The 26,516-nt window shown below is 38.1% G+C and overlaps 1 protein-coding gene across 6 annotated transcripts in view; it reads left to right on the forward strand.

The window, feature by feature from the left end:
• The window catches only part of MAP2K4 (mitogen-activated protein kinase kinase 4), a 108,996-nt gene that overhangs the window by 66,090 nt on the left and 16,390 nt on the right, over positions 1–26,516 (forward strand). For all 6 annotated transcript variants that reach the window (XR_004481832.2, XR_004481833.2, XM_004266830.3 and 3 more), the window contains 4 exons: positions 6,761–6,880; positions 18,609–18,728; positions 21,125–21,176; positions 24,065–24,192. Coding sequence is in view for 4 of the 6 variants with exons in the window: in XM_004266830.3 (XP_004266878.1) it covers positions 6,761–6,880; positions 18,609–18,728; positions 21,125–21,176; positions 24,065–24,192 (420 nt within the window). In the remaining 2 variants the exon portion in view is untranslated. The remainder of the gene's footprint in view (positions 1–6,760; positions 6,881–18,608; positions 18,729–21,124; positions 21,177–24,064; positions 24,193–26,516) is intronic.

Here is a 26,516-nt window from a genome sequence, read left to right on the forward strand (position 1 = left end):
TGTTTTGGCTAATGCGGCCATCTGCTTTGATCTTATTAGTGATAGTATTGTAAGACATCATGGACATTTTTTTATGTGATCTGTTTAGAAGAAGACTCTTTAGCAGCTAAGGTTAAGTGTCTTGCTGCATCTGTGGGATATAGAATCTTTGTTTTGAAATTAGGAATATAAGAATGCCTAGGATTTCCTGCAGCTCAGAGGAAAGTGATAGCTCACTGATGTGCTGCAGTGGTTTCTGGGGTTTTCCAACTTCGTATTAGAACTGAATTCTGGACATTTCTGCTGGAGAAGCAGCACATTTGTTGTAAGGATCGAATGTTTGTAAGAATCCAAGGGGACGCTTGGGGATCTGAGTGTGATCCTTGCTCTCCTATCCCCTACCTCCCTGACTTAGGTTGATCTGAAGTCATCCACTGACTGGCAGTGGATTCCCCTTTGTGTTTTATTCTCTCACATGTTAACCTTAGGAGGAGTCCCTAACCAAAGGGCAGGGACTGCTTAATGAACAAGGCTGCACTTCTGGCAGGGCAGTATTGGTGTTTGTGGATCCTAGGAACTGGATACTTTCAAAATACGTTTATTACAATTATATCAATTAAGAAATCCTTGTTCTCTGCATCATTTGATTTTAAATGAAACGCTGTAGAACCTTCATTCCATCCCTCTTTATTTTCTGTGGAGAGGAGTCCACTGGAGATCCCATGTGCTGTGTTTGCCCAGGTACCAGCTCTAGGATTCCTGCGTGGGTGATACTTATCAGTGTCTACTCAGTCCATTGTCTTAGGCTTTCATTCGATTGGCTAGATCACATGGCTTATTAAGAAATCCACAGTTGATTGCCCCACATTATGGGGCATTTGATCGACGCAGGGAGCATTTGATCTCATTCCTGTCCTGTGAGTGATTGCTCAAGCTTTCATCCCATTTTGGCAAGATATTTGGCAATTACTTGAGTAGAGAATATAAATACTGTTGGTCACCTTAGATGGTGAGAGGCGCTCAGCTAGAGGGATGAGCCACAGCCACTGAGAGCTGAAATCGAGCTACCTGCAGGCGATAGCGGATCCCACACGGCTTTGCCGAAGGGTAAAGACCTTCTGGTGCTCTGATTTCGGTTGGCGGTAAATTGAAAGTAACACTTTGCCTAATGGCCCAAATACTAATAGCTTGCATCACTTTATTCCGTGTTAAATTGTTTTAGTCAATGCCTAGAATAATCTTTAAAGCCATACACTGATTTCCTCTATAGTTGTTGAATACATCACCTTGCTGAGTTTCGTTGTGTCCGTGCCCAAATTTCTGATTGGGGAACTCACCCCTCATTCCCTTTTGAATACTCATACCTTATTCCTAACTTACTCTAAGCAGTCACAGATGAACACGGGCACCTTGTTACACGGTCCTCTGAACCCTCAGCTGAGCCCTTCAAAGACCTGGCAAGAATGTGTCATGTGAGAGTTTAGAGACTGTACCTGCCAGGACTAGTGGTCATGCCCTTTCACATTACTTTTCCCATTTTTTCTGTTCCCCACATCTCTTTCCCCGTGTATTTTCTCCATTTCAAAACAAAAACACAGATGGAGTATCAGTTAGAATTGATAGACATGTTGTAAGTTTATTTGACTGTGTTGCTGTTTTCAAGTCTGTCTTTCTGAAGTCAGTTCCTGGACTCCTCGGTTCTTGATTCCTGATATGTTTGCAGGTGACGTGTATCTCTTTTGCCTGGAATGCCCAGATCCTACAAACATTTGTTGTACACATTGTGGAACTACTGTTTTTAATCAGGAACATGTATGACTTATCAGTCTTCTTTACCCTGAGTCTTTCGAGTATGTGATGACCTATTTTCTCCTTCTCTAAACACGAATGGGATCAGGTAACCCAGAGGGACTTCTCCACACACACATTATCCAACAGATAGAGCTGGTCATTGGCCTGACCTTTCCTTATAGCTTGAGTTGGCAGGTAGAACAACTTTGGGATTTTGGTGAGAGTTCAGAGTTCTTGCATAGGACATAGGCAGACACAGACTGGTCCTTTCAGGGCGGGCCCCAGCGCTTTGGTGTGTGCCTGGCTTCTCTAGCAACTGAGCTAGCTCTGAGAACTCTGACACAGAGATGTGAGTTAACTCTGAATCAGAGTGGGTGGCAAGGACACTACCGGAATCAGCTAGGTGTTCATTTAACGCCCAGGCAAAATGCTCCTTGGAGACCCGCTTCTGAGGACCTACGCTGTGGGCCTTTTTTCATTTCCTCTTTGCCAGTTGAGCCATCCTGGCCTTACCCCATAATAGCGAGTGGGTCATCATCATACTCTTTCCCTTTATCCCTTCTGACCTGACCTCTGAAAATAAATTTAGGAAAGCGACACTAATGCGGTCATAGTATCTCAGTAACAAGGGGTGAAATCGGTTTCCTTAAGAGTGTGTACTGCCTGTTTTCATCCATCCTCTTGGCTTCTTTCTCTCTGCCCTTTCCACCCCAGTCCTTCAGTGAATTTAGTTTTAATAGTTCCCCCAGTCCCTTTCCATCCTAATAATGTGTTTTAATCAACTTGAAAGTCCTTCATACTTACTGGTGTTAGTTTTGTCCCTAACTGTTCATCCTTGATGAGTACCAGCAAATTACGTGAGAGGTCGGGTTGGCAGGGTTTGGAGATAAGGCGAGAGAATAGTGTGTGTGAAATCCCAGTGAAAGGAGTATTTATACTTTAAATTCATGTTGTTAAAAATTGAGGCATTCCAGATGAGGCCAGGTATAAGTTGTCAACATTTAAATTTACCAATGACTTGAAGATGTCACATTGTACAGGAAGAAGGAAAGCAAACTTTCAACCACTTCCTGGTATTTCTGTATGATTGGGACTGTTCTCAAAGTGGGCATTGCTGAGTTCTGTGCATGAGGTAGGAGAGGGCAAGAGGGCAATTTCTAACTTAAATTTTTTAGCTTGTCCTATGGAACTTGTTAACTTTCTATAACTGTAGCTTAATCCTTACAGAGTTCTAGTAACTGAATTTGTGGCTGCTTCAGCCAATGGCATGAGTTGGATTGGCTGCTTTAGATAAGTGAAGCTCTTTGGAATTTTTTTTTAATTAGATAAGAACCATGTATAACACTAATAGTCATACAACCAGGGAACTAGGAATTTATCTTTTTTTCCCTTTGCCTCTACTAAGTGTCTAAATGAGAGTCATTTTGGTGTTGCTGATCTGTAGCTACATGCAGTTTTTGTTGGCACTTACCTGCTTTTAAAGCTTTATCAGAGTATAAAACAGCTTTGTATACAGATTTGGACAACAATTTTAAAAATATATTTTTAGCTTCAGGTATATAAAATTTCTTCACTGTAGCAAACTGCTTATATAAGTAGGGTAGTAATTCTTGTTTTGCTTTAAAAGTGTTTTCTCTACATTATGTTCCAAATAAAGTAAAATTGTAATAATTTGAAAATAACTTCATTATTGGAAATGCTGTGTAGGTTGATTTTCAAAAAGTAGTTTAGTTTGTCCTGAGAGAATGTGATAACTTAAGCTAGGTTAATAAAACAGTGACAAGTAAAAGCTCAATAGCCCCATAATGAAGAAACAAGAGTAATTTTAATGATATTTGGGTGAAAGTGAAACTTTTCTTTAAAACTTAAGGTTCTTGAGATGATTTTCTTAAATATTTTCTACTTTCTTAAATAGAAAAAAAAAAAAAAGGGTTTGCTGAGACCAAATGAACATTAGCCTTATCTAACTTTAAATTTATGGTATCAATAAATGAAAATTTCCTGTAATTCAAGGCATTTATCAACACATTTGATTTCTGAACATTTAAATTACAGGAGCATTTCAAGTAGTGTAATTGGCTTCACCTTTGCATTTTCCAGTACCCTCATTGAGGACAGCTTTATAAGGGGAAGGGAAGTTTGTTCTCAGTGATGTGTTCCATTTTTGGTGATTATGCTCCCTTCATTAGAGAATCCGAGCCTTGCTTATTTCAAACGGTAGAAATCTTTTCCATACACATTACTTTGATGTTCAATTAGAAAAACTTTCCTGGTAGTGACTTTTATTACTAAGTATTTTTTCATTTGAATCATCGATTATTTGTGTTTTCTAACTTGAATTACTTATTGAATTACTGAATTAAAATCATTAATTTGAAGCTACTGCTATTGTAGGAGATGTATGCTTATAGTTAATCTCCTCTTTGAGTCCTTCAGGCCTTTTGAATTAGCTTAGTTTATTAATTCCTCACATATAATAAAGGTTACAATATGACCCTAAAACTTTAGTATCAGTATAATTCAGAGCTAGCTGTACTTGCTCTGTTTTAAACAATTGAGATGCAGTACCAGCAGCTAGTCCTCCAACGCCCATCACTTGGGCGAGATGCTCAGAAAGTGTGAGGAGGTGGGGACAGGCATCATTAAGAGCAGTAGGCCATCCAGCAGCCCCCCATGTTCTCTTTCATGCTAGCAATGGCATTAAAGAATATTTTACAGATGGACAGATTTTCCTGCCATGCTGACGATCTCAGAGATTACAACTGTGCCAGGAACTCTCTCTCCAGTATGGTTAGTAATAATCCTATTACATCAGTTAGATGCTGGGACTTCAGTTAGGTCTCCAGTTCACACAGTAACATGTATCCTTTCTGTAGCAACAGCAGTGTTTTTAGAAACTGGTCCCCAAGAGTCAGTTATTGATGATAACTACTGAGGTTTATTGTAAATTTAGAAAACCATATAACCAGTTTAGGGAAACAAAAAATAAACTAGAAAGGAGGGCATCTTTTAAAATAGTGTTTTATAAGTGTGTGTGTTAGTACACTTGTAAATAAGGAAAAATAGTAAAAGTAGAAAAAAAAATTTTTAATCTATTAATAGTGAGAATTCTTTAGTAGGTAGAAATCTTCCGCAACCAGAGGATCATTTGCTTTTTCTTCCCTGTTTGTCTCTAATTACCAGTTCTTTGTCTTTTAAGTTTAGATACATAGGATTATTAAGTCTTTTAAAAATAATAGCGTTCCCAAATTAGTATTTTCATAGCTACACTTTTAAAGTTATATTTTTTAAAACAGAAGTTAATGTAATTAAAATGTTTACCAAAATTTCAGTGTCATGTTTTGAACAAATACAAATTACATCTCTGGGCTAATTTGACTTTTTAAAACTATCCCTTTTGAGCAGACATTATGCCGATGTTGATTTAAAAACAAAATTATTAATCTCCAAACTATGAAAGTACAGAAATGGGAGGGGGGGATTTTCTTAATTTTAAAAGTACTAGTCTTACTTGTTTTTATTTTTCATTCTTCTTATTTTTTTCTTATTTATCTGGGCAGGATATTCAGTGTGAAAGTTTGGAATAAATCAGTATGTACAAGGTGGATGCCAGCTAGTAAATTTTATTTGGTATGAAGTACTGTAGCTAGCAGGCTGTAAATTTTAAGTTGCAAAATTAAATTTGTTTGTATTTGGAATATGTGGAATTCCTCATTTAGTGTGGGAAAAATGAAAATTAGAGAACCTACTTCTATTCCTTATACACCTGCTTATTGTCGTGTCACATGGAATACATCTTTTGTATTTCTCTGTGCCTCTGGCTTCTCTTCTGTAAAATGGGTTCAAGAGTTTAATTGACTGCCTTCACCCTTTCAAGAACATTGAGGACAGATACCTTGAAGTCTTTGGAAGACAAAATGCCACCTTGTATATTTTTTGATACTAACTTGCCTTGTAAGTATGTGCTATGTATTATACACAGTGGCACGGTGTGACATTGTGAACTTTTTTTATGAGAACAGAGCTGTTTGCATGCCTTGTCATTAAACTGTAACTTCATTATTAATATTTTACACTGTCTGAACTTGGTTCTTTCCTGTCTCTAGTGCAGTGGGAGCTGTCGCCCTGAACATCTCCATGTTCTGTGCAGTTCCTGGGTGGGTGGCAGGGCTGGGGACCCTTATCTTTTGTGGGAGTCTTTTAGAATTGTGCAGAGTCGTCATTTTACAGGTGGGTTGGGGATATACCCCAGGTCTGCAATGTACAGGGGAGGACCTCATCATCTGAGGAGCAGACAAACAGCCCTCTGTCTCCTCATTTTTAGATTTTCCTCCACATGTTTATGCTGCCCTGCATTCTGACTCACGAGTTGGAGAGTCAGGTAGAACTTTTTGTTTTTAACATACAGAAAGCGTGGTGAAGGGGGAAGATACCAGTACAGGATTTGGGAGACATGGGTCATAGTCTGTGTGCTGCCCCTATGCTAGTTCTCACTTTTACCTGTTCTGGGCTATTTTCCATCTCTAAAGAAGGAGGATGCTAAGGCGTAAGGATGCCAGGGAGTGAAGAGGGCTGCTCTTGCGTTGAATGCCCAGATTCCATACAATTCTGAAATAGTGATTAAAAGTATGTATGAAACTACTGATAATTATTCAACGTAAACTGTTTAGAGGATGGCTTGTTAAGATTTTCTTTATATTTGCCGGCAGGGCATTCCTTCCATCATCATCAGTGAATGCTTGTGGTTAAAAAGCCCTGTGTCCCTTAAAGAGTTCCTACGTGCTATTTTGTCAAAAAAATTTTTTTCTAAGTGCTGTTTTGTTTTTCTGTGATAAAATTATTCTTGTAAAGTATAAGGAAGATGATAATTTTTATGTCTGGTTAGTATTTGTGAAGTCTGCTTGGAATTTTTAGTCTTGTGGTAGTGGTTTTTCTTTGGTTTCTAAAGTTGTTTTATGTTTTTGTGACATCTTTTGTCATTTTTTTCCAGAGAATTCGGTCAACAGTGGATGAAAAAGAGCAAAAACAACTTCTCATGGATTTGGATGTAGTGATGCGAAGTAGTGATTGCCCGTACATTGTTCAGTTTTATGGTGCACTCTTCAGAGAGGTAGGAATAAACCTAAGCTTGGGTCTTAGCTGACAAGTGGACGTCTACTTGGAATGAGTAAGAGGATGGCAGGATTTGATTCCAATCTTCAGTTAAATGCCGTACATTAGTAATACATTGATTTCTCAGCATTTTAGTGTATCGCCATGATAATTTACACATTAATTTCTACCATTCATGTTCCTTTGGTTAAGGGGTGAACTTCATACTTCAATTATATTAGTTAATTAAGTATTTTATGGCTGTCATTTGTGAATTCCATATTTCCTTCTTCACATGTAAATATTTTCTGTTTTTTGAGAACCTGGCACAAGTCATCTGGCTTCTAAATATGTTACTGTATTTAGATCTATCCCTTTTGTCCTTGAGCTCCCTCAGTCCTCCCCGACCCCTTTTTTTTTGTTTGTTTGTTTGTTTGTTTGTTTGTTTTTGCGGTACGCGGGCCTCTCACTGCTGTGGCCTCTCCCGTTGCGGAGCACAGGCTCCGGACGCGCAGGCTCAGCGGCCGTGGCTCACGGGCCCAGCCGCTATGCGGCATGTGGGATCTTCCCGGACCGGGGCACGAACCCGTGTCCCCTGCATCGGCAGGTGGACTCTCAACCACTGCGCCACCAGGGAAGCCCCGGACCCCTTTTTTAAACTTTCATTCATTTCTGTCATCAAATGTATCTGCATTTAGCATAAGCATTTATTTGTGTCCACCCACAATCCTCAATAAAATTCATCAGACATGGAAATTAACAGCTGCAGTAGAATTTCTTTTATCTAATTCTGCTATCCAGATTTTTATGTAGAAGCTAGAACTTCAGTTTCTTGGTGTCAGGATCATATATCTCTTTTGGTCTCTGACTCTCCTGTATCCTGCTACAGGAGGATATCACTTCTGCCTGCAGCTGTCAGTGCACTTGCTCATTTCCAGTCACACCACTCCCTAAAGCAGGGAAGTGAGTTGGGGTCAGGAAGTAAAGGTGGAGCTGTCAGTGAATCAGATACTTCATGGTGTCCTGGACAGTTATCACACACTTGTGATATTTAGTTAGGTGAATGGGAATTGAACTGAACTCTTAAGCATTTTAAATACTCTTAAAAAAATATCCATTATAGGGCTTCCCTGGTGGCGCAGTGGTTGGGAGTCCTCCTGCCGATGCAGGGGACATGGGTTCGTGCCCCGGTTCGGGAGGATCCCACGTGCCACGGAGCGGCTGGGCCCGTGAGCCGTGGCCGCTGGGCCTGCGCGTCCGGAGCCTGTGCTCCGCAACGGGAGAGGCCACAACGGTGGGAGGCCCGCGTACCAGAAAAAAAAAAAAATCCATTATCATTTTGAAAATGTTAGGATGAGCTGGTACTGGTGAGTTTGTTATGAACTGGTGAGGAAAAACTGCATCCCACCCTGCCCTTCTTTTTGGGACTGGATCGCAGAGGGTGTCATTTTGGGGGTTTTGTTAGCGTTATTGACTTAAAAAATACTGTGTTGTAAGACAGGACTGAATGTTACACTGAGTAGAAAGATATGAAATCTTATCATTGGAGAAGACCTTAGAGGTTTGTCGATTAATTCTTCACCCAATCCTGAAATATTTATTTATTTTTCTGTGCTCTTAATAGATAACTCTATTAACCAGAAGCGTTCTCCTTCATGATAGAGCCCATCCCTTTGTTGAATCACTAATTAATCACTATTAGTCTTAGACTCACATAGCTTCTTTCTCCTCCTGTCCTTGTACTTTTTTGACTTGAGTGTTCATTTTTATGACCAGATCTGTTGAATTTGTTAACTTTCTTCCCCATGTCACATAGTATTACATCACATCAGCGCACACAGTCATGTATTCAGGCAGGTAACTGTATCCTGCACCGAAGTATTATATACTGTTATTCTGTTTGTAAGATCATGAATCTGGAACTTTCTTCATGTTGCACAGGAATCTTGCCATCTCCTCCTCCCTTCTTCCCCCAAACCATGAATTTCTTCTTCATAATCATAAATCCCCTGGCCACACTACTCTACACATCTCATGAGGAGCAGTAGTTATCTGGAATTGACTAGATTTTCTCTCCTAACTGGATGCCACAGTCAGCTTTTCCATGCTGTGCTCACTGTCTCCGTAGACTCTCATGGGCTCTATCTCAGCCCTAATTCACCTCCATAGTGCTCAAGAATGCCAGTTTATTTCTCATGTTCGTTTACTTGATAATTCACTTAAGCAACATTTAAATATATAGCTCCAGGCTAGATAGTGTGAAGTCTGATTTTATGAAAAGAAAGCAGAGTGATATCCATGATTGAAAAGTTACTGGAAACAAAAAGCTTGGAATAGTATCTGAACAGGATCATTATGATTCCTTATGAATAGCTGGGTAAAATTCAGTTTCATATCTCAGGAAGGTTGACTGGAATTGAGATATGCATCTATAAGCACTAACATCTATTGAATGCTCTATAGATTCCACATTTATTACTTTCACAACAGTCTCGGGCAGGTTGGTGGTATTATCCCCTCTTCCCAGGGAGGAAACTGAGATATGAGTACTAATTTGACGAAAGTCACACAGCCAAGAAGTGCCACGGACAGGACTTCAGAGACAAAAATCTCACTGTTCTTTCTGTTATACCACGAGTGGTCCAGGGATAAAGAACTTGAGCTTCATTTAAGAAATAATCTACTTTTTAAACATTGCAGTTTTTGAGTATGATAAGATGAAGGATCAGGAGCTATACAGGTAAGTTGTGTTAAGTCACAAAATGCCTAGTTAGGCTGAACATGAAGCCACCCCCCGCCCCCCTTAGATCTTAGAATGCAGGAAGTAATAGGTACTTTCTGAATAATGCAGTTTTAGAAGCAGAAAGTTCACCTTGAAGAGTGCATAGTCAAAGTTGTAACTTTCCTGAAGTTACAATGGTTAAAAATAATAAACATTTATTTAATAATGGTTTGGAGAAAGATTTTTGAGCTAGATCACTTAAAAGAAAAGGATCCTTTTTTGTTGACATGACCTTCAGGGTTTTTTTTTGTTTTTTTCTGTTTTGTTTTGTTTTTGCGGTACGCGGGCCTCTCACTGTTGTGGCCTCTCCCGTTGCGGAGCACAGGCTCCGGATGCGCAGACTCAGCGGCCATGGCTTACGGGCCTAGCCGCTCCGCGGCATGCGGGATCCTCCCGGACCGGGGCACAAACCTGCATCCCCCGCATCGGCAGGCGGACTTTCAACCACTGCGGCGGACTTTCAACCACTTTCAACCAGGGAAGCCCCACCTTCAGTTTTGATAATAGACACAGAATTCTGGGTTTATGAAAGGAAAAGACTGGACATGAATGAGCGCATTCAGGACTTGTTGTGAGAGAGACAAATGCTTGTAACTCCCATCCCTGTGAAAAGCCTCCAGAGTATTTAATTTCACATAATTTATATGACCACAGGACATCAGCTCTTGGTCTGATTCAGTCAACCAACAATCACGGAGCCATGAGATGTTATTTTTCTTCTTGGCAGCAACAGTGTAGAGGTTAATCTTGCCATTGGGTAATATTGAGCCTCTGAAAGTTCCATAACTTTATTTGGAGCAGTGAATAAATAACATTTAATACTGAAGTTGGTAACTCATTTATTGCTGTTGTCTCCAACCATGTGTATACTTCTTTCTAGGATGAAACTAAATGAAGATAAGAAGTCGAAAATACAACTTGGATTTTATTTAGATAATTTATTAAGACATCTAATTGCACAGGTTTCTAAATTCATTTTCAGAATTGGTAGACAGGGAAAAAACAGCTTGACAGTATTGAATAATGAAAGTGACTTTTAGCCTGTAGCTTACATAAAGGCCAGACCTACTATTTATGTTATCAATACTGAGACTTAGAAGCACTTTTAAAATGTCTTTTAATATATACATTTTCAGAATTTAATAGCAAGGAATCCCTTATTTAAGATATCTTTTGACCCTTATATATGCTGTCTACAAGAGACCCACTTCAGACCTAGAGACACATACAGACTGAAAGTAAGGGGATGGAAAAAGATATTCCATGCAAATGGAAGCCAAAAGAAAGCTGGAGTAGCAATTCTCATATCAGACAAAATAGACTTTAAAATAAGGACTATTAAAAGAGACAAAGAAGGACACTACATAATGATCAAGGGATCGATCCAAGAAGAAGATATAACAATTGTAAATATTTATGCACCCAACATAGGAGCACCTCAATACATAAGGCAAATACTAACAGCCATAAAAGGGGAAATCGACAGTAACACATTCATAGTAGGGGACTTAAACACCCCACTTTCACCCATGGACAGATCATCCAAAATGAAAATAAATAAGGAAACACAAGCTTTAAATGATACATTAAACAAGATGGACTTAATTGATATTTATAGGACACTCCATCCAAAAACAACAGAATACACATTTTTCTCAAGTGCTCATGGAACATTCTCCAGGATAGATCATATCTTAGGTCACAAATCAAGCCTTGGTAAATTTAAGAAAATTGAAATTGTATCAAGTATCTTTTCTGACCACAACGCCATGAGACTAGATATCAATTACAGGAAAAGATCTGTAAAAAATACAAACACATGGAGGCTAAACAATACACTACTTAATAATGAAGAGATCACTGAAGAAATCAAAGAGGAAATCAAAAAATACCTACAAACAAATGACAATGGAGACACAACGACCCAAAACCTGTGGGATGCAGCAAAAGCAGTTCTAAGGGGGAAGTTTATAGGAATACAAGCCCACCTTAAGAAGCAGGAAACATCTCGAATAAACAACCTAACCTTGCACCTCAAGCAATTAGAGAAAGAAGAACAAAAAAACCCCAAAGCTAGCAGAAGGAAAGAAATCATAAAAATCAGATCAGAAATAAATGAAAAAGAAATGAAGGAAACAATAGCAAAGATCAATAAAACTAAAAGCTGGTTCTTTGAGAAGATAAACAAAATAGATAAACCACTAGCCAGACTCATCAAGAAAAAAAGGGAGAAGACTCAAATCAATAGAATTAGAAATGAAAAAGGAGAGGTAACAACTGACACTGCAGAGATAAAAGAGATCATGAGAGATTACTACAAGCAACTCTATGCCAATAAAATGGACAATCTGGAAGAAATGGACAAATTCTTAGAAATGCACAACCTGCCAAGACTGAATCAGGAAGAAATAGAAAATATGAACAGATCAATCACAAGCACTGAAATTGAAACTGTGATTAAAAATCTTCCAACAAAGAAAAGCCCAGGACCAGATGGCTTCACAGGCGAATTCTATCAAACATTTAGAGAAGAGCTAACACCTATCCTTCTCAAACTCTTCCAAAATATAGCAGAGGGAGGACCACTCCCTAACTCCTTCTACGAGGCCACCATCACCTTGATACCAAAACCAGACAAGGATGTCACAAAGAAAGAAAACTACAGGCCAATATCACTGATGAACATAGATGCAAAAATCCTCAACAAAATACTAGCAAACAGAATCCAACAGCACATTAAAAGGATCATACACCATGATCAAGTGGGGTTTATTCCAGGAATGCAAGGATTCTTCAATATACGCAAATCTATCAATGTGATAAACCATATTAACAAATTGAAGGAGAAAAACCATATGATCATCTCAATAGATGCAGAGAAAGCTTTTGACAAAATGCAACACCCATTTATGATAAAAACCCTGCAGAAAGTAGGCATAGAGGGAACTTTCCTCAACATAATAAAGGCCATATATGACAAGCCCACAGCAAACATCATCCTCAATGGTGAAAAACTGAAAGCATTTCCACTAAGATCAGGAACAAGACAAGGTTGCCCACTCTCACCACTATTATTCAACATTGTTTTGGAAGTTTTAGCCACAGCAATCAGAGAAGAAAAGGAAATAAAAGGAATCCAAATTGGAAAAGAAGAAGTAAAGCTGTCACTGTTTGCAGATGACATGATCCTATACATAGAGAACCCTAAAGATGCTACCAGAAAACTACTAGAGCTAATCAATGAATTTGGTAAAGTGGCAGGATACAAAATTAATGCACAGAAATCTCTGGCATTCCTATATACTAATGATGAAAAATCTGAAAGTGAAATCAAGAAAACACTCCCATTTACCATTGCAACAAAAAGAATAAAATATCTAGGAATAAACCTACCTAAGGAGACAAAAGACCTGTATGCAGAAAATTATAAGACACTGATGAAAGAAATTAAAGATGATACAAATAGATGGAGAGATATACCATGTTCTTGGATTGGAAGAATCAACATTGTGAAAATGACTCTACTACCCAAAGCAATCTATAGATTCAATGCAATCCCTATCAAACTACCACTGGCATTTTTCACAGAACTAGAACAAAAAATTTCACAATTTGTATGGAAACACAAAAGACCCCGAATAGCCAAAGCAATCTTGAGAACGAAAGAAGGAACTGGAGGAATCAGGCTCCCTGACTTCAGACTATACTACAAAGCTACAGTCATCAAGACGGTATGGTACTGGCACAAAAACAGAAAGATAGATCAATGGAACAGGATAGAAAGCCCAGAGATAAACCCATGCACATATGGACACCTTATCTTTGATAAAGGTGGCAGTAATGTACAATGGAGAAAGGACAGCCTCTTCAATAAGTGGTGCTGGGAAAACTGGACAGGTACATGTAAAAGTATGAGATTAGATCACTCCCTAACACCATACACAAAAATAAGCTCAAAATGGATTAAAGACCTAAATGTAAGGCCAGAAACTATCAAACTCTTAGAGGAAAACATAGGCAGAACACTCTATGACATAAATCAAAGCAAGATCCTTTCTGACCCACCTCCTAGAGTAATGGAAATAAAAACAAAAATAAACAAATGGGACCTAATGAAACTTCAAAGCTTTTGCACAGCAAAGGAAACCATAAACAAGACCAAAAGACAACCCTCAGAATGGGAGAAAATATTTGCAAATGAAGCAACCGACAAAGGATTAATCTCCAAAATTTACAAGCAGCTCATGCAGCTCAATAACAAGAAAACAAACAACCCAATCCAAAAATGGGCAGAAGACCTAAATAGACATTTCTCCAAAGAAGATATACAGACTGCCAACAAACACATGAAAGAATGCTCAACATCATTAATCATTAGAGAAATGCAAATCAAAACTACAATGAGATATCATCTCACACCAGTCAGAATGGCCATCATCAAAAAATCTAGAAACAATAAATGCTGGAGAGGATGTGGAGAAAAGGGAACACTCTTGCACTGCTGGTGGGAATGTGAATTGGTTCAGCCACTATGGAGAACAGTATGGAGGTTCCTTAAAAAACTACAAATAGAACTACCATATGACCCAGCAATCCCACTACTGGGCATATACCCTGAGAAAACCAAAATTCAAAAAGAGTCATGTACCAAAATGTTCATTGCAGCTCTATTTACAATAGCCCGGAGATGGAAACAACCTAAGTGCCCGTCATCGGATGAATGGATAAAGAAGATGTGGCACATATATACAATGGAATATTACTCAGCCATGAAAAGAAACGAAATTGAGCTATTTGTAATGAGGTGGATAGACCTAGAGTCTGTCATACAGAGTGAAGTAAGTCAGAAAGAAAAAGACAAATACCGTATGCTAACACATATATATGGAATTTAAGAAAAAAATGTCATGAAGAACCTAGGGGTAAAGCAGGAATAAAGACGCAGACCTCTTAGAGAACGGACTTGAGGTTATGGGGAGGGGGAAGGGTGAGCTGTGACAGGGCGAGAGAGAGTCATGGGCATATACACACTAACAAACGCAGTAAGGTAGATAGCTAGTGGGAAGCAGCCGCATGGCACAGGGATATTGGCTCGGTGCTTTGTGACAGCCTGGAGGGGTGGGATGGGGAGGGTGGGAGGGAGGGAGACGCAACAGGGAAGACATATGGGAACATATGTTTATGTATGACTGATTCACTTTGTTATAAAGCAGAAACTAACACACCATTGTAAAGCAATTATACCCCAATAAAGATGTTAAAAAAAAAAAAAAAAAAGATATCTTTTGAGGTTGGGGAAACTCCAGTGTAGGAAATACTGTTCTGAGTAATCTGTGACTATAGGAGTACATCAGGTTATGTAAAAGGCAGTGATAGGGCTTCCCTGATGGCGCAGTGGTTGAGGGTCCGCCTGCCAATGCAGGGGACATGGGTTCGTGCCCCGGTCCGGTAAGATCCCACATGCTGCAGAGCGGCTGGGCCCGTGAGCCATGGCCGCTGAGCCTGCGCGTCTGGAGCCTGTGCTCCGCAACGGGAGAGGCCACAACAGTGAGAGGCCCGCGTACCGCAAAAAAAAAAAACACAAAAAAAAGGCAGTGATATTAGCCAAATTTAGTCACCTCCTCCCTTTCTACCCCTACTTCTGCTCATGTTGTCCTTTCCCCTTCATTCCCCGCCCCGGCAGGTTTTAAGTACAGCTTTATGGAGGTAAAATTGGAAATCAATTGCACATATTTACAATATACAATTTGATATGTGGAACAAATGTACACACGTGTGGGCTTGTCACCATAATCAAGGTCATGAACATACCCACCTCTCACGAGTTTCCTTGTGTCCCGTAGGTTATACACACTTCCTCTCTGCTGTCGCCATCCTCAGGCAACTGCAGAGCTGCTTTCTGCCACTGTAGATGAGTTGGCATTTTCTAGAATTTTATGTAAATGGAATCATACAGCATGTATCCCCTCCTTTTTTTTTTTGTCGTCTTTTACTCAGCATAATTATTTTGCAGTTCAGTTTCTTTCAAAGAGTTCTCTTCAGGTTATCTGTTTCTCCCTGAGTGATACTTGGTAGTTTGATTTTATTTTCAGAAATTTGTGCCTTTTATCTAAACTGTCAAATTAATTGGTATAAAGTTATTCATAATAGCCCAATATTATCATCATAATATCTGTAGAATCTACAGTGATGTTACCTCCCTCTCTCTCTCATTCCTAATGTAATTTGTATCTTCTCTATTTTTTCCTGATTAGTCTGGCTAGGCTAATTTGTTAGATGTATTATTCCTAGGTGCTTTTTTCTTTCTACTGTGAGTGGTGTCTTTTTTTTTTTTTTTTTTTTTTTTTGGGTTTGCAGGCCTCCTCTCACTGCTGTGGCCTGTCCCGTTGCGGAGCACAGGCTCCGGACGCGCAGGCTCAGCGGCCACGGCTCACGGGCCCAGCCGCTCCGCGGCATGTGGGATCTTCCTGGACCGGGGCACGAACCCGTGTCCCCTGCATCGGCAGGCGGACTCTCGACCACTGCGCCACCAGGGAAGCCCAGTGGTGTCTTTTTAAACATTTTATTTTCTAAGTTGTTCCTGTTGGTATAAAAGTTATGTTACTGGTTTTATCTGGATGTTGTCTCTGAAACCCTTATCTTGATCTTAGTAGTTCAGTTTCATTATCCTCCACCTTCCTTTTCAGTAAATCCATATTCAGTGATTTTTATTTTTGTATTTCAGTTGTGTGGTTGTCCTGTCTTTTGCTTGAATGTGAAAGTAATGTTGCTGTCACTGCTTTTGAGGCAGCTCAAACCATTCCTTTTTTTTTTTTTTTTAACGCAGCTTATTGCTGTTGTCTATTCTCAGTTATGGCCAAAAGGAACTGCTAGAAGAAATACATTTACATTAGGTTATGTGCCTTAGAAACTACAAAGATTTCCCGCCCTGGAGCTAATTGCTCCTTTGTATCTGCCCTTCTCACCTCAGTTTACTTCTCACCTTTATTTCCCTTGTTCCCTTGTCTTTCCTTCTCTTTTGGTTGCTTTCCTATTTTTCCACCCTTTCCCCTTCTCCCCTCATTTTCTTAACTCTAGTTTTTAGCAGCTGCCAGGCGCTTTACTTTGTGCTTTACATATGTTAACTCGTTTGATCTTTATCATATTCCATTGAAGATTGTGGGGCAATCCCATTTCATCGTTAGGAGTTAACGGGGCCCAAGCTTATATAAGTGGAGAGTGGGAGAGCCTGGATGAGTAAGTCAGGCCTTCACACTCTAATCAGTGATTGTCCCACTTTGCTATATTACTGAAGTTAAGTTCCTTCCTCGCTGTTTTTCGAAGTAGGTGAGTTAAATGTGCTATCCTTTTCTCTAATTAAAAAATTCTGGTAAATCTATTGAGATGGTATCTTTAGATTGAAATAAATTCAAGTGTGTGTTTTGGATTAATAGTGTTAGTCGTTTATGAAGGTTATTCTGCAAGAGCACCCAGAAAAAGAGACCTAAGAAGAAAGATTGGAATAACTATAAGTGAAAGTTCACTTTGTCAAATATGCTTTACAAATCAGCATTCTGTGAAGCCATGGAGCTACATGGACGTTGCAGCAGCTGGTTCTACTTTAAGAGTGGGATTATTCATCTCAGCAGTCATCACAGCATGTGCTGTCTCTACATATAAGTTAAATGTCCTTGCATTGGAGGTGTTGATAGGAGAAAGGAGTTATGTAAAGTGGATTCTGTTCATGGCTCTATGGCTAATTAGCAGTGCTGTTCTGAGCAAGCCATTTTACTTCACCGGGCATAGATCTCTCGTATGATCAATCCAAGTCAGACGTTAGGGGAAGGAGGTTAGTGGTAGAAAATTTCTAACGATATAGCTGGATCCATAAATTAGAAACCATATGCAAAATTTTTTAAAGATAATTCTTGTCATGATCCCTATAGCTCTTTTCACTCTCCCAAGGTACTTCGTATTCCTTGTTTATATGTGCACATACTTTTACAGCATTATAAACATGGAATCTGCTTATAGCCTGTGTTTTCTCATGCATACCTCATGAACTGTATAGTTTTCAAAATAATTTAATTTTAGGTAATCCTTTTAATAATGTACCATTTCATCTTGTGAGATAGTTGAGGTTTTTAGTTTGTTTTTGTTTTTTCTTTTTGTAATTTACGAGCTATTTGTTTAAGTTAGGTTCCCAGTCATGGGATGACTATCAAAGGGTATAGGCACTTTTATTTCTCTTGTTTTGTTGTCAGATTGCCTTCAAACTGGTTTAAAACACTCTACAGTGCTGCCAATAGTTTTTGAATGATTTGATTTTAGCCAGCATTTGTTCATTTAAGGAATGTTTATTGAGCCCCTGTCGTGGTGGACTATATGTTATAATAGGGAAGATCAATGAAAACCATAATAAATAAGTAAATTATATTTTATATTAGAAGATGATAAAGGCTCTACAGAGTAGAGCTGTTAAGGGGATGCTGAGAGGGGGATGACTTGCATTTTGAATTGGGCATTTTCAATGTCGGCCACTGAGAAGGTGGCATTTAATTTAAGCAAGGACTTTAGGCATTGGGCTTGCTTTATGTATTTTTTTTTCTTTTTTACTAATTTAAGAAGTTTATATAGTTTCTCAAGATTCCTGTAGTCTATTTCCTTTGTTAGTGAGAATGAACAGTTTCCCACATATTTTCTGTTTTTCTATTTAATCATGGCAGAGTTTGAAAATTTTTATAAAAGTCCAAAGGTTTTCTATGTAGGACTATGCCCATTCTTACAATTAAGAGTGGGGAAAATTGGGCAACTAAGTTTGTGTTTGAACATGAGGAGAATATTCTGTCCAGCACTTTAATAAGGAACAAAAATTTAAAAAAAAAGAAGATTGCTTCTTCTCTCATTGTATTTCTATTTTAAGTAAAGGAAAGGTGGTACTTAATGTTAAGATGTATAAGAATAACCGATATTTGTTTTTTTATAGGGTGACTGTTGGATCTGTATGGAACTCATGTCTACCTCGTTTGATAAGTTTTACAAATATGTATATAGTGTATTAGATGATGTTATTCCAGAAGAAATTTTAGGCAAAATCACTTTAGCAGTAAGTACTTGGTTTTCAAATTGTTCCTTGTATACATACTTACATAAAGATGCTACTGGAGTTTTGAATGCACACATCTGAATGCCCTTCACAGAATGTTACTGACCTTCCTAGAAAATCATTATAATAGGAAAAGAGACAAAAATCACTTCTGTGGGGTAATTAATACAACAAGTAGTAAGAACAATTTTCAAAATACTACATTGACACTTTCCATTATTGAAAAGTACGTATTGAAATCATACATTTCAATAATAAATACTACAGTATTCTTTCCATTAAAGTCAGAGTGAATCATAATAGACTGTGCTGTAAATAAGGCTAGAAAAAGCAATTTTCTGTTCCTCTTTCCCTTGTTACTTTAACTGTATTTAAATAGGTTATATTATCACAGTTCCGCTTAAATTAGAATTGCAGCAGTCTCCTTGAAATCCCTTAACTGAAACTCTTTAGACTAAGTATATTTCCTGTGGTTTAAGATTTGGGCTATTCTGTCTAAACTACTTAAATTGTTGACTAGCAATTTCAGTAACCAGCATTACTACTAATTTGGTCAAATCACTTTTAGCATAGTACCAAAAAAGAAAAGAGGCACTGTTTTGCTTACGTGTTTATAGTTTTGAAAATGAATTAATGATCATTTTCTTTCTTGTTCTTTTAGCTAACAAAGGTCATTCACAGTTTTTTCACAGAAAGAAAAACAAATTTTTTTGATAAAGTTAGTAAGTTTCTTAGAACCCCCTGAGAATCTGAACTAATGACATGACCTGGGTTAGTGGATGTGTAAACTAAATTTTATAGGAAGTTGTAAGATAGATATTCTGGTTGCATGAATTTCCTCTTTCTTCCTGCATCCTCCACATCCAGTATAGTCTGCCTGGTAATTGTCAGTTTATCCTGTTTAATCATTAAGGGTCAATGTTAAAATAAGTAGACAGTTTCTGAACTGTATTTTAGTGGTAAGAGATATGTGTGTATAACTGGGATTTAAAAAGTCAGGTTAAACTCTAGTCATAATCTTAAGATTAATAGGTCTCATGTTAATATTTTAAATTATTTACCTGAATTAATGCTTAATTTAAATGTTTTATGAGCTGTTAAGATATATACCCTTTCATATAATTTTATAAAGAAGCTATCTAGTATAAACAAGTTTTACTAGAAACTTCTTCATTATTCAGACAGGTGTATGAAATTTTATGTTGATCACTTTAGTCATCTCTCTTCAGTATACCAAACCTAGCTTTATCTTGGAACTTTTTACTATTCATAATAATTATAATGGAACAATAGTAGAATAATGATAATAGCCCATGGTTACTGAGTGTTTATTTGTGTCAGGCCAAGATCTCATGACATTTTATGTTCATAGCAACTCTCAATGGTAAATAGTGTAACCCCCTTTTTATTTACAGATGACAAATCTAAAGCATGGAGAGATTAAGTAATTAATTTGCTTTGAAATTCATATATTTGTCAGTGTAAATGATTTAAGCCCAGGCAGTCTGATCCTAGAATCCAGCTGTTAACCACTGCATGACAGGATGATCATGAAGTTGGAAAACATAGATAAAATTATTTTATCCTAAATTGCAATATATGTAATATATACTAATAAATCATTTATTATATATTTGCCTGTGTTTCTAGACTTGGTGATCATCCTTTTTGTTAAGCGTAACATTTAAAATTACTTTGTGTTAAATCTCTTCTTGCTAATTAATAACCCCATGAACAAGCCTGGCTGTTTGAAGCATTGCGAGTTTGTGTTCTGCACCCAGCAGCTTGATGGCAGCGGAGACTTGACCTTTCTAATTGGAGACCTGTGCTTCACTTCTCTTTTAGTTTGAGGTTGTAGAAATGTTAATTCAAGTCTCTGTTTCCTCTATTCCTGGAGAAATCTTTGATTTCCTGATCATGAGCAGTGATCAAACAACAGGATAAATTCTGGCTCTGCAAAAATTACTTTGCAGGCTCCACGCCCAGTGAGGGTGAATGATTGTGAGAAACTGAGAATTTGGAAAAACTTATTAACTTAGGGTTGATAATGGAACCAGACTGTTGGACCTTTTTGTACTAAATATATCTGTTCCTAAAAAGTTCGATGGTATGAGAAAGATTATACAACTTTTTAATGACTTATTTAAAAAATTGTAAGTTACCTGTTTGTTTTTTTAGCTGTCAGGGAAGGGCGTGTAAAGGCAACTATGATTTCATATCTAAAATCATAATTTAGCATCTTCAGCTAACATAAAAAATGGACAGAATATTGAAATATTAAGCCCAAAAGAATGCAAAGAGCTACCCGAGCTGTTACTTTATGGTAAGCTATTGTGCTCTTTGATTAGAAGGAAATTGATTGTTTATCCCATCCGTCTCTGCTTTTTCCTCCCTAGACTGTGAAAGCACTAAACCACTTAAAAGAAAACTTGAAAATCATTCACAGAGGTGGGTATGAATTGTTTTTTTTAGACTAGAAATTAACATTTTTCCTTAATAGGAAAAAAAATTAAAAGTTACAGTGTATTGTATAACTTTTACTAAAATACTTGTATTTTTAGCAAAACATACTATATGTACCCTAAAACTTTATTATTAATTTAGGATTTTTTTCCCTTTGGGATTCTATAAATTTCAGTCTAACTTATTAGAATGTTGGGGCTTAGTTGAAAAATAATTATTCATTTGCCTGATAGATAATTAATGTTTCTCTGTCTATACAAATAAGGCAGGAAGGTGAACCTGTGGACCGTCAAAGAAGGATCTGCAGGATAGCACCCTCGATCATTTTAAAGGCACGCTACTGTCCCTATCAAGTGTTTCTTCTTTACTTGGGAGGATATTTTTGTAAATTGAGAAAGATTCTTTAATTAGTATTTTACATTGAAATTACTCTAAAGCATTTGTATTTGTGAAAACAGTGATCTTGGCCTTATTTAGACACAGGTCCAAATTCAAACATTCGGTGTCTGTCTTTTGGGAGACAGTGGGATTCCTGAATTTAATTCAGCAAATAGTTTAAGTAGTTGCTCTGTCTTATTACTATGCCAGACTCGGGGTAGTGAGGCAGTGGCTTTGAAGAGGCACAGTTCTGTACCCTCAGTAAATCTGTAGTGGACAAACCCAAGGTGATACATGGCAGTGTGTGATTCAGCCTGACAACACAGGAAGGAAGGAAACAGTCGTATTCAGAGATGCGAAAAACCTTGAATTCTAAGGTTAAAGGGCTCTAAGTTTGTGATTAAAGAGATTAGTAATTAGGGCATTGATTTAAGTAATTTTTATTTGAGGTTGACCCTGAACGACTGCAATTAGTTAACCTCGAACATCAGAATATTTCATTTAATTTTGCCTGGCTTAATGCTTGTTAAAGATAATTTTGGCTAGCCTTCTTATTTTCTCTTTTGTCCTAAAATCAGTAGGATTAGGTCCCTAAACAAAATTATTTTGTTCCTCTTGTACTTCATCTTGTTCTTGTTTTGGATTTTTTCCCTCCCTTTTTTGGTCTGTATTTGGTAATTATGGGAGTATTACCTTAGGGCATCTGACAATTACCTTAGGGATTCTCACCAATCACAGTAAAGCACTAAGACACTGCCCAAGGTTAAATAAAAGGGAAAGGCTTCAAAAATAACTTTGGTTTTCCTGTGACTAAGTAAAATGATGAATTTATAGCATTCTTTTTTACCAGCTAAGATCAGGTAGCTTTTTTTTTTTTTTTGCTGTAATTAGAGTGCTTTTGATTACAAGTAAGAGAAAATCCTGTTAACTGGCTTAAACTTCAAGGAAACTCATTATCTGTCGTAGTAAGTCCAAAGATAGGGTGGCTCCAACACGATGTGATTAGGGCTCAGGCTCCCTTCTTCTGGCTCTGCTCTCCTTAACATGTTGGCTCCATCCTCAGGGTAGTAACAACTAAAGCAGGTCCTGTGTCACACCTAGCATAACAGCCTCTTGCAGAAGAAGCTGTCTCTTCTTGTGTGGCTGTCTTAGCAGCAGGGAGCTCTTACTTACTTGTCTCTCACATTTTCTCTTGTCTCCTTCATGCCCTTACCTAAACTAGTCCCTGGCAAGGAGCATGAGGCTACCCTGATAAGCTTAGACCAATCAGGACCCCGTGTTGGAGGTGCGGATAGATGTACACAGAGGAGGATGGATCTCAGTAAAATGAAAGTTCCATTAGAAAGGATGATGGCATGCTTAGGAGTGGATGTTTGATAGGCAGTCAGCCGTGTCAGTGATGGTAAGCATTCTTTTCTGGATTTTTTTGTAGGTCCCCTTCTGAGTTACAGACAGATATCTTTGTATCCTATATTTATTTCTGTCCTTTTTATTCATGGAACCATGACAGAGACAATTAAATGCCTCGAAGGATTGAGATAGGGACAGAGAATTAGTGAGCAAGGGCAGGGAGAATTGTCCAGCTAGCTGATTTGCACACACTGGCAGTGAGTGAGTTGATGGTGAGTGAGGGGGAGGTGATAACCTAGGGGCCAATGTGACAAGACTGTAAAACCTGGAGAACCAAATGGAAAGGATTCAGCTTTCTCAGGTGTGCGGGAAAGCACACACACTCTGAGAATGGTAAAAATGAATCTAGTTTCTCCAGGATGACTCTTAAAGAAGGTTGGTTGGGAGAAACTCGATGAAGCCATCTAAGATCAGAAAAATCTCTCAAGGAGAAATAATTATTAAGTGGATACATTTACGGAGTACTAACAATGTTCAGTTTCTGTAATAGGTGTTTTCATTTCCACAATCCTATAAGTTAGGAATTATTACTTATATTTTGTAGATGAGGGAATTGTGGTTGCTAAGTGAAAGTTCAGGAACTTGCCCCAGGTCACATTGTGAATATCAGGCCCAGGTCTTGAACCTTTGCTTTTTTGATCCCGAAGCTTGTGGTCTTTTAGATGTACTGGATTGGATACTTTCCTAAGTTAGATAAAGCTCTCCTTTAACTAAATTATGAGTTTATAATTTGTATACTTTGCATTTAGTTGTATAATCTTTGACACGTATTATAAAGTAGCTTAGTATACTCTTACAGATTAAATTCATCCTACATGTTTTGACTGTTAAGTAATGAATTTGAAACAAGTAAATGAGTATGTCTCTTGATGAAAACAAAACTTTATAGAATGCCTAAATTTAATATGAGGAGTTTTTTGATAATGAGTTTTTAGCATTCAGAAAATTTTTTTCATCTTAGCTATCTGAATTTTAAGGACTTGATCACTTATGTTTTCTAAGGTTTTTCAGTATTTTTCCTTGAAATACTTTAGAATATAGCTCGTTTGATTACTTGAACGTTGAGTGACATCTGTGTCTTGCAGATATCAAACCTTCCAATATTCTTCTGGATAGAAGTGGAAATATTAAACTCTGCGACTTTGGCATCAGTGGACAGCTTGTGGACTCCATTGCCAAGACAAGAGATGCTGGATGCAGGCCATACATGGCAGTAAGTGCAAAGGCCAAACCTTCTTGCTTGACATTCATTGCACAGAGAGCCTGTGCCCTTTGGTGCTGTACTACTAAGGAATCTGCTTTGGTCGTGCAGTTTCACCATACTAGAATATTCTCCTCTTCCACGAAGACCAAACTCAGTTCTAGCTCTTCTATGAAACTTGGCGAAATCATCCCAGTGAACTCCTGTTTCATTGTCTTACCGTATTCCTCTTGCCTGGCACTGAGCATTTATGGTCTTTTCTGATTACTGTTTTTTCATTATATTCTAGTTAGTTCTCAGAAGGCCTCTTTTGTACCTCTAGACCCCCATATGCTGTCTTGACTGTAGGAGGTACTACAGTCAAGTAGTAGACATATTGATTGTATGTTTACAATCACTGTTACAATTGATTGTATGTTTACAATTGTAGTAGACATATTGATAATGTAAGTGGTGCTGTTTCTGGTTAGAGAAGAATAGGAAGCCGAATTCCTCATAGAACTCAGTATGTCTCATAGTATGTTCAGAGGTAAGAGAAACTCACTGACACGTGCAAGGTAGAGGCATTAGTTATTTCTCAACCTGGAGCGTCATAATTCCTGCTGATGCATAGGAAAGCTACTTATACTGATATGTTTATTTTGTAACCAGCCAAAATACTGATCTACCTCTTTTTTTAAAAAATTAATTTATTTTTGACTGCGTTGGGTCTTCGTTGCTGCTCATGGGCTTTCTCTAGTTGCGGCAAGCGGGGGCTGCTCTTCGTTGCGGTGCACGGGCTTACCATTACAGTGGCTTCTCTTGTTGAGGAGCATGCACTCTAGGTGCGCGGACTTCAGTAGTTGTGGCGCACGGGCTTAGTTGCTCCTCGGCATGTGGGATCTTCCCAGAACCAGGGCTTGAACCCGTGTCCACTGCGTTGGCAGGCAGATTCTTAACCACCGCGCCACCAGGGAAGTCCCTACCTCTTTTTTGAATAGGTTTCAGATGGCACTCAAGGTACCATTCTGCAGGTAGTTTTTGCCTTAGCATTCCTCATATTTATTGATCTTTCTCATATCTGTCTACCTACCTATAATCATATATATTTTGTTACTTTTCTCATGTTTATTTTTGTTGCTTTGCCTAGAACTGTATCAATGTTGAAAGACAGTATTGATGGTAGGATTCTTATGTTGCTTGACTTGAAAGCAAATGTCTTTTTCTGGTTTACTAAGTGTATGTGTATATATCTGTGTGTGAGAATGTGTGTGTGAGAGAGAGAATAAGAATGAATCAGAAATGGCTATTAAATTTTATTAAATGCCTTTTTGGCCTTGTTCAGTGTATGATAAAATGTTTCTGTGCAGCTGTTGATATGACACATCATAGTAACATATATTTCCTGTGGTTGAACCGTTCTGGCATTCCAGAAATAATCCCTACATGGTTCATAGTTTATATGTTTAATATATTTTTACATATGCTATATTAATATTTATGATTGCTACATAAAAATGTTTGAGATTGGTTTATAGTGTACATTGTAAAGGTTTTAGATGGGTTATGCAAGTTTTAAAAATCGAATTGGGAAAATTTTCATCTTATTTTATTCATACAGTAAAAAAGTATTGATCACCTAGTAATCAGAAACATAACTTTGGCCTCCTTGAGCTCAGAAAATTTTCCCCAGAGCTCAGAACAGTTGTGATAGTATAGTTTTCTGTTCTTTGAGGTTGAAATCCATCTTGGCCAGGAGTCTTTGGGGAAAGATACATAATTCTTTTTTTGTTCTAAGATTTTTTTGTTTATGTGGACCATTTTTAAAGTCTTTATTGAATTTGTTACAATATTGCTTCTGTTTTATGTTCTGGGTGTTTGGCTGTGAGGCATGTGGGATCTTAGCTCCCCGACCAGGGATCGAACCCGCACCCCCACTGCATTGGAAGGTGAAGTCTTAACCACTGGACCGTCAGGGAAGTCCCCATAATTCTTTGAAAACTGTGAAATTTTACTGTTTCCTTAGCATCACACATATGCGTGGGTGGGTGTGCGTGTGCATGTGTATACATATACATACTTTCCTTTTCTTAGTTGTTTTAAATGTTGGGTGTAAGAGCTGTTTACTGCAGTGTTTTAAGTACCAATTATGTGGTAGTTTTAAAATCTGTCCAATCTCTTTAATACACCTCCCTTCAAAAGGCGGTGGCTAAGTACAGCCTTGAGTGTGGACTGAACTTAGGCACTCACTTCTCATGAGTAGCATGTGGCAGAAATGACAGTGCATCCCTCTGAGAGTTGGTCATAAAGAGGCATGTGGCTTCTTTCTTGGTTTCTTTCTTGGATTGCTCACTCTG

The sequence above is a fragment of the Orcinus orca genome, chromosome 19 (genome assembly GCF_937001465.1).
Source record: "Orcinus orca chromosome 19, mOrcOrc1.1, whole genome shotgun sequence".
Taxonomy (NCBI): Eukaryota; Metazoa; Chordata; class Mammalia; order Artiodactyla; family Delphinidae; genus Orcinus; species Orcinus orca.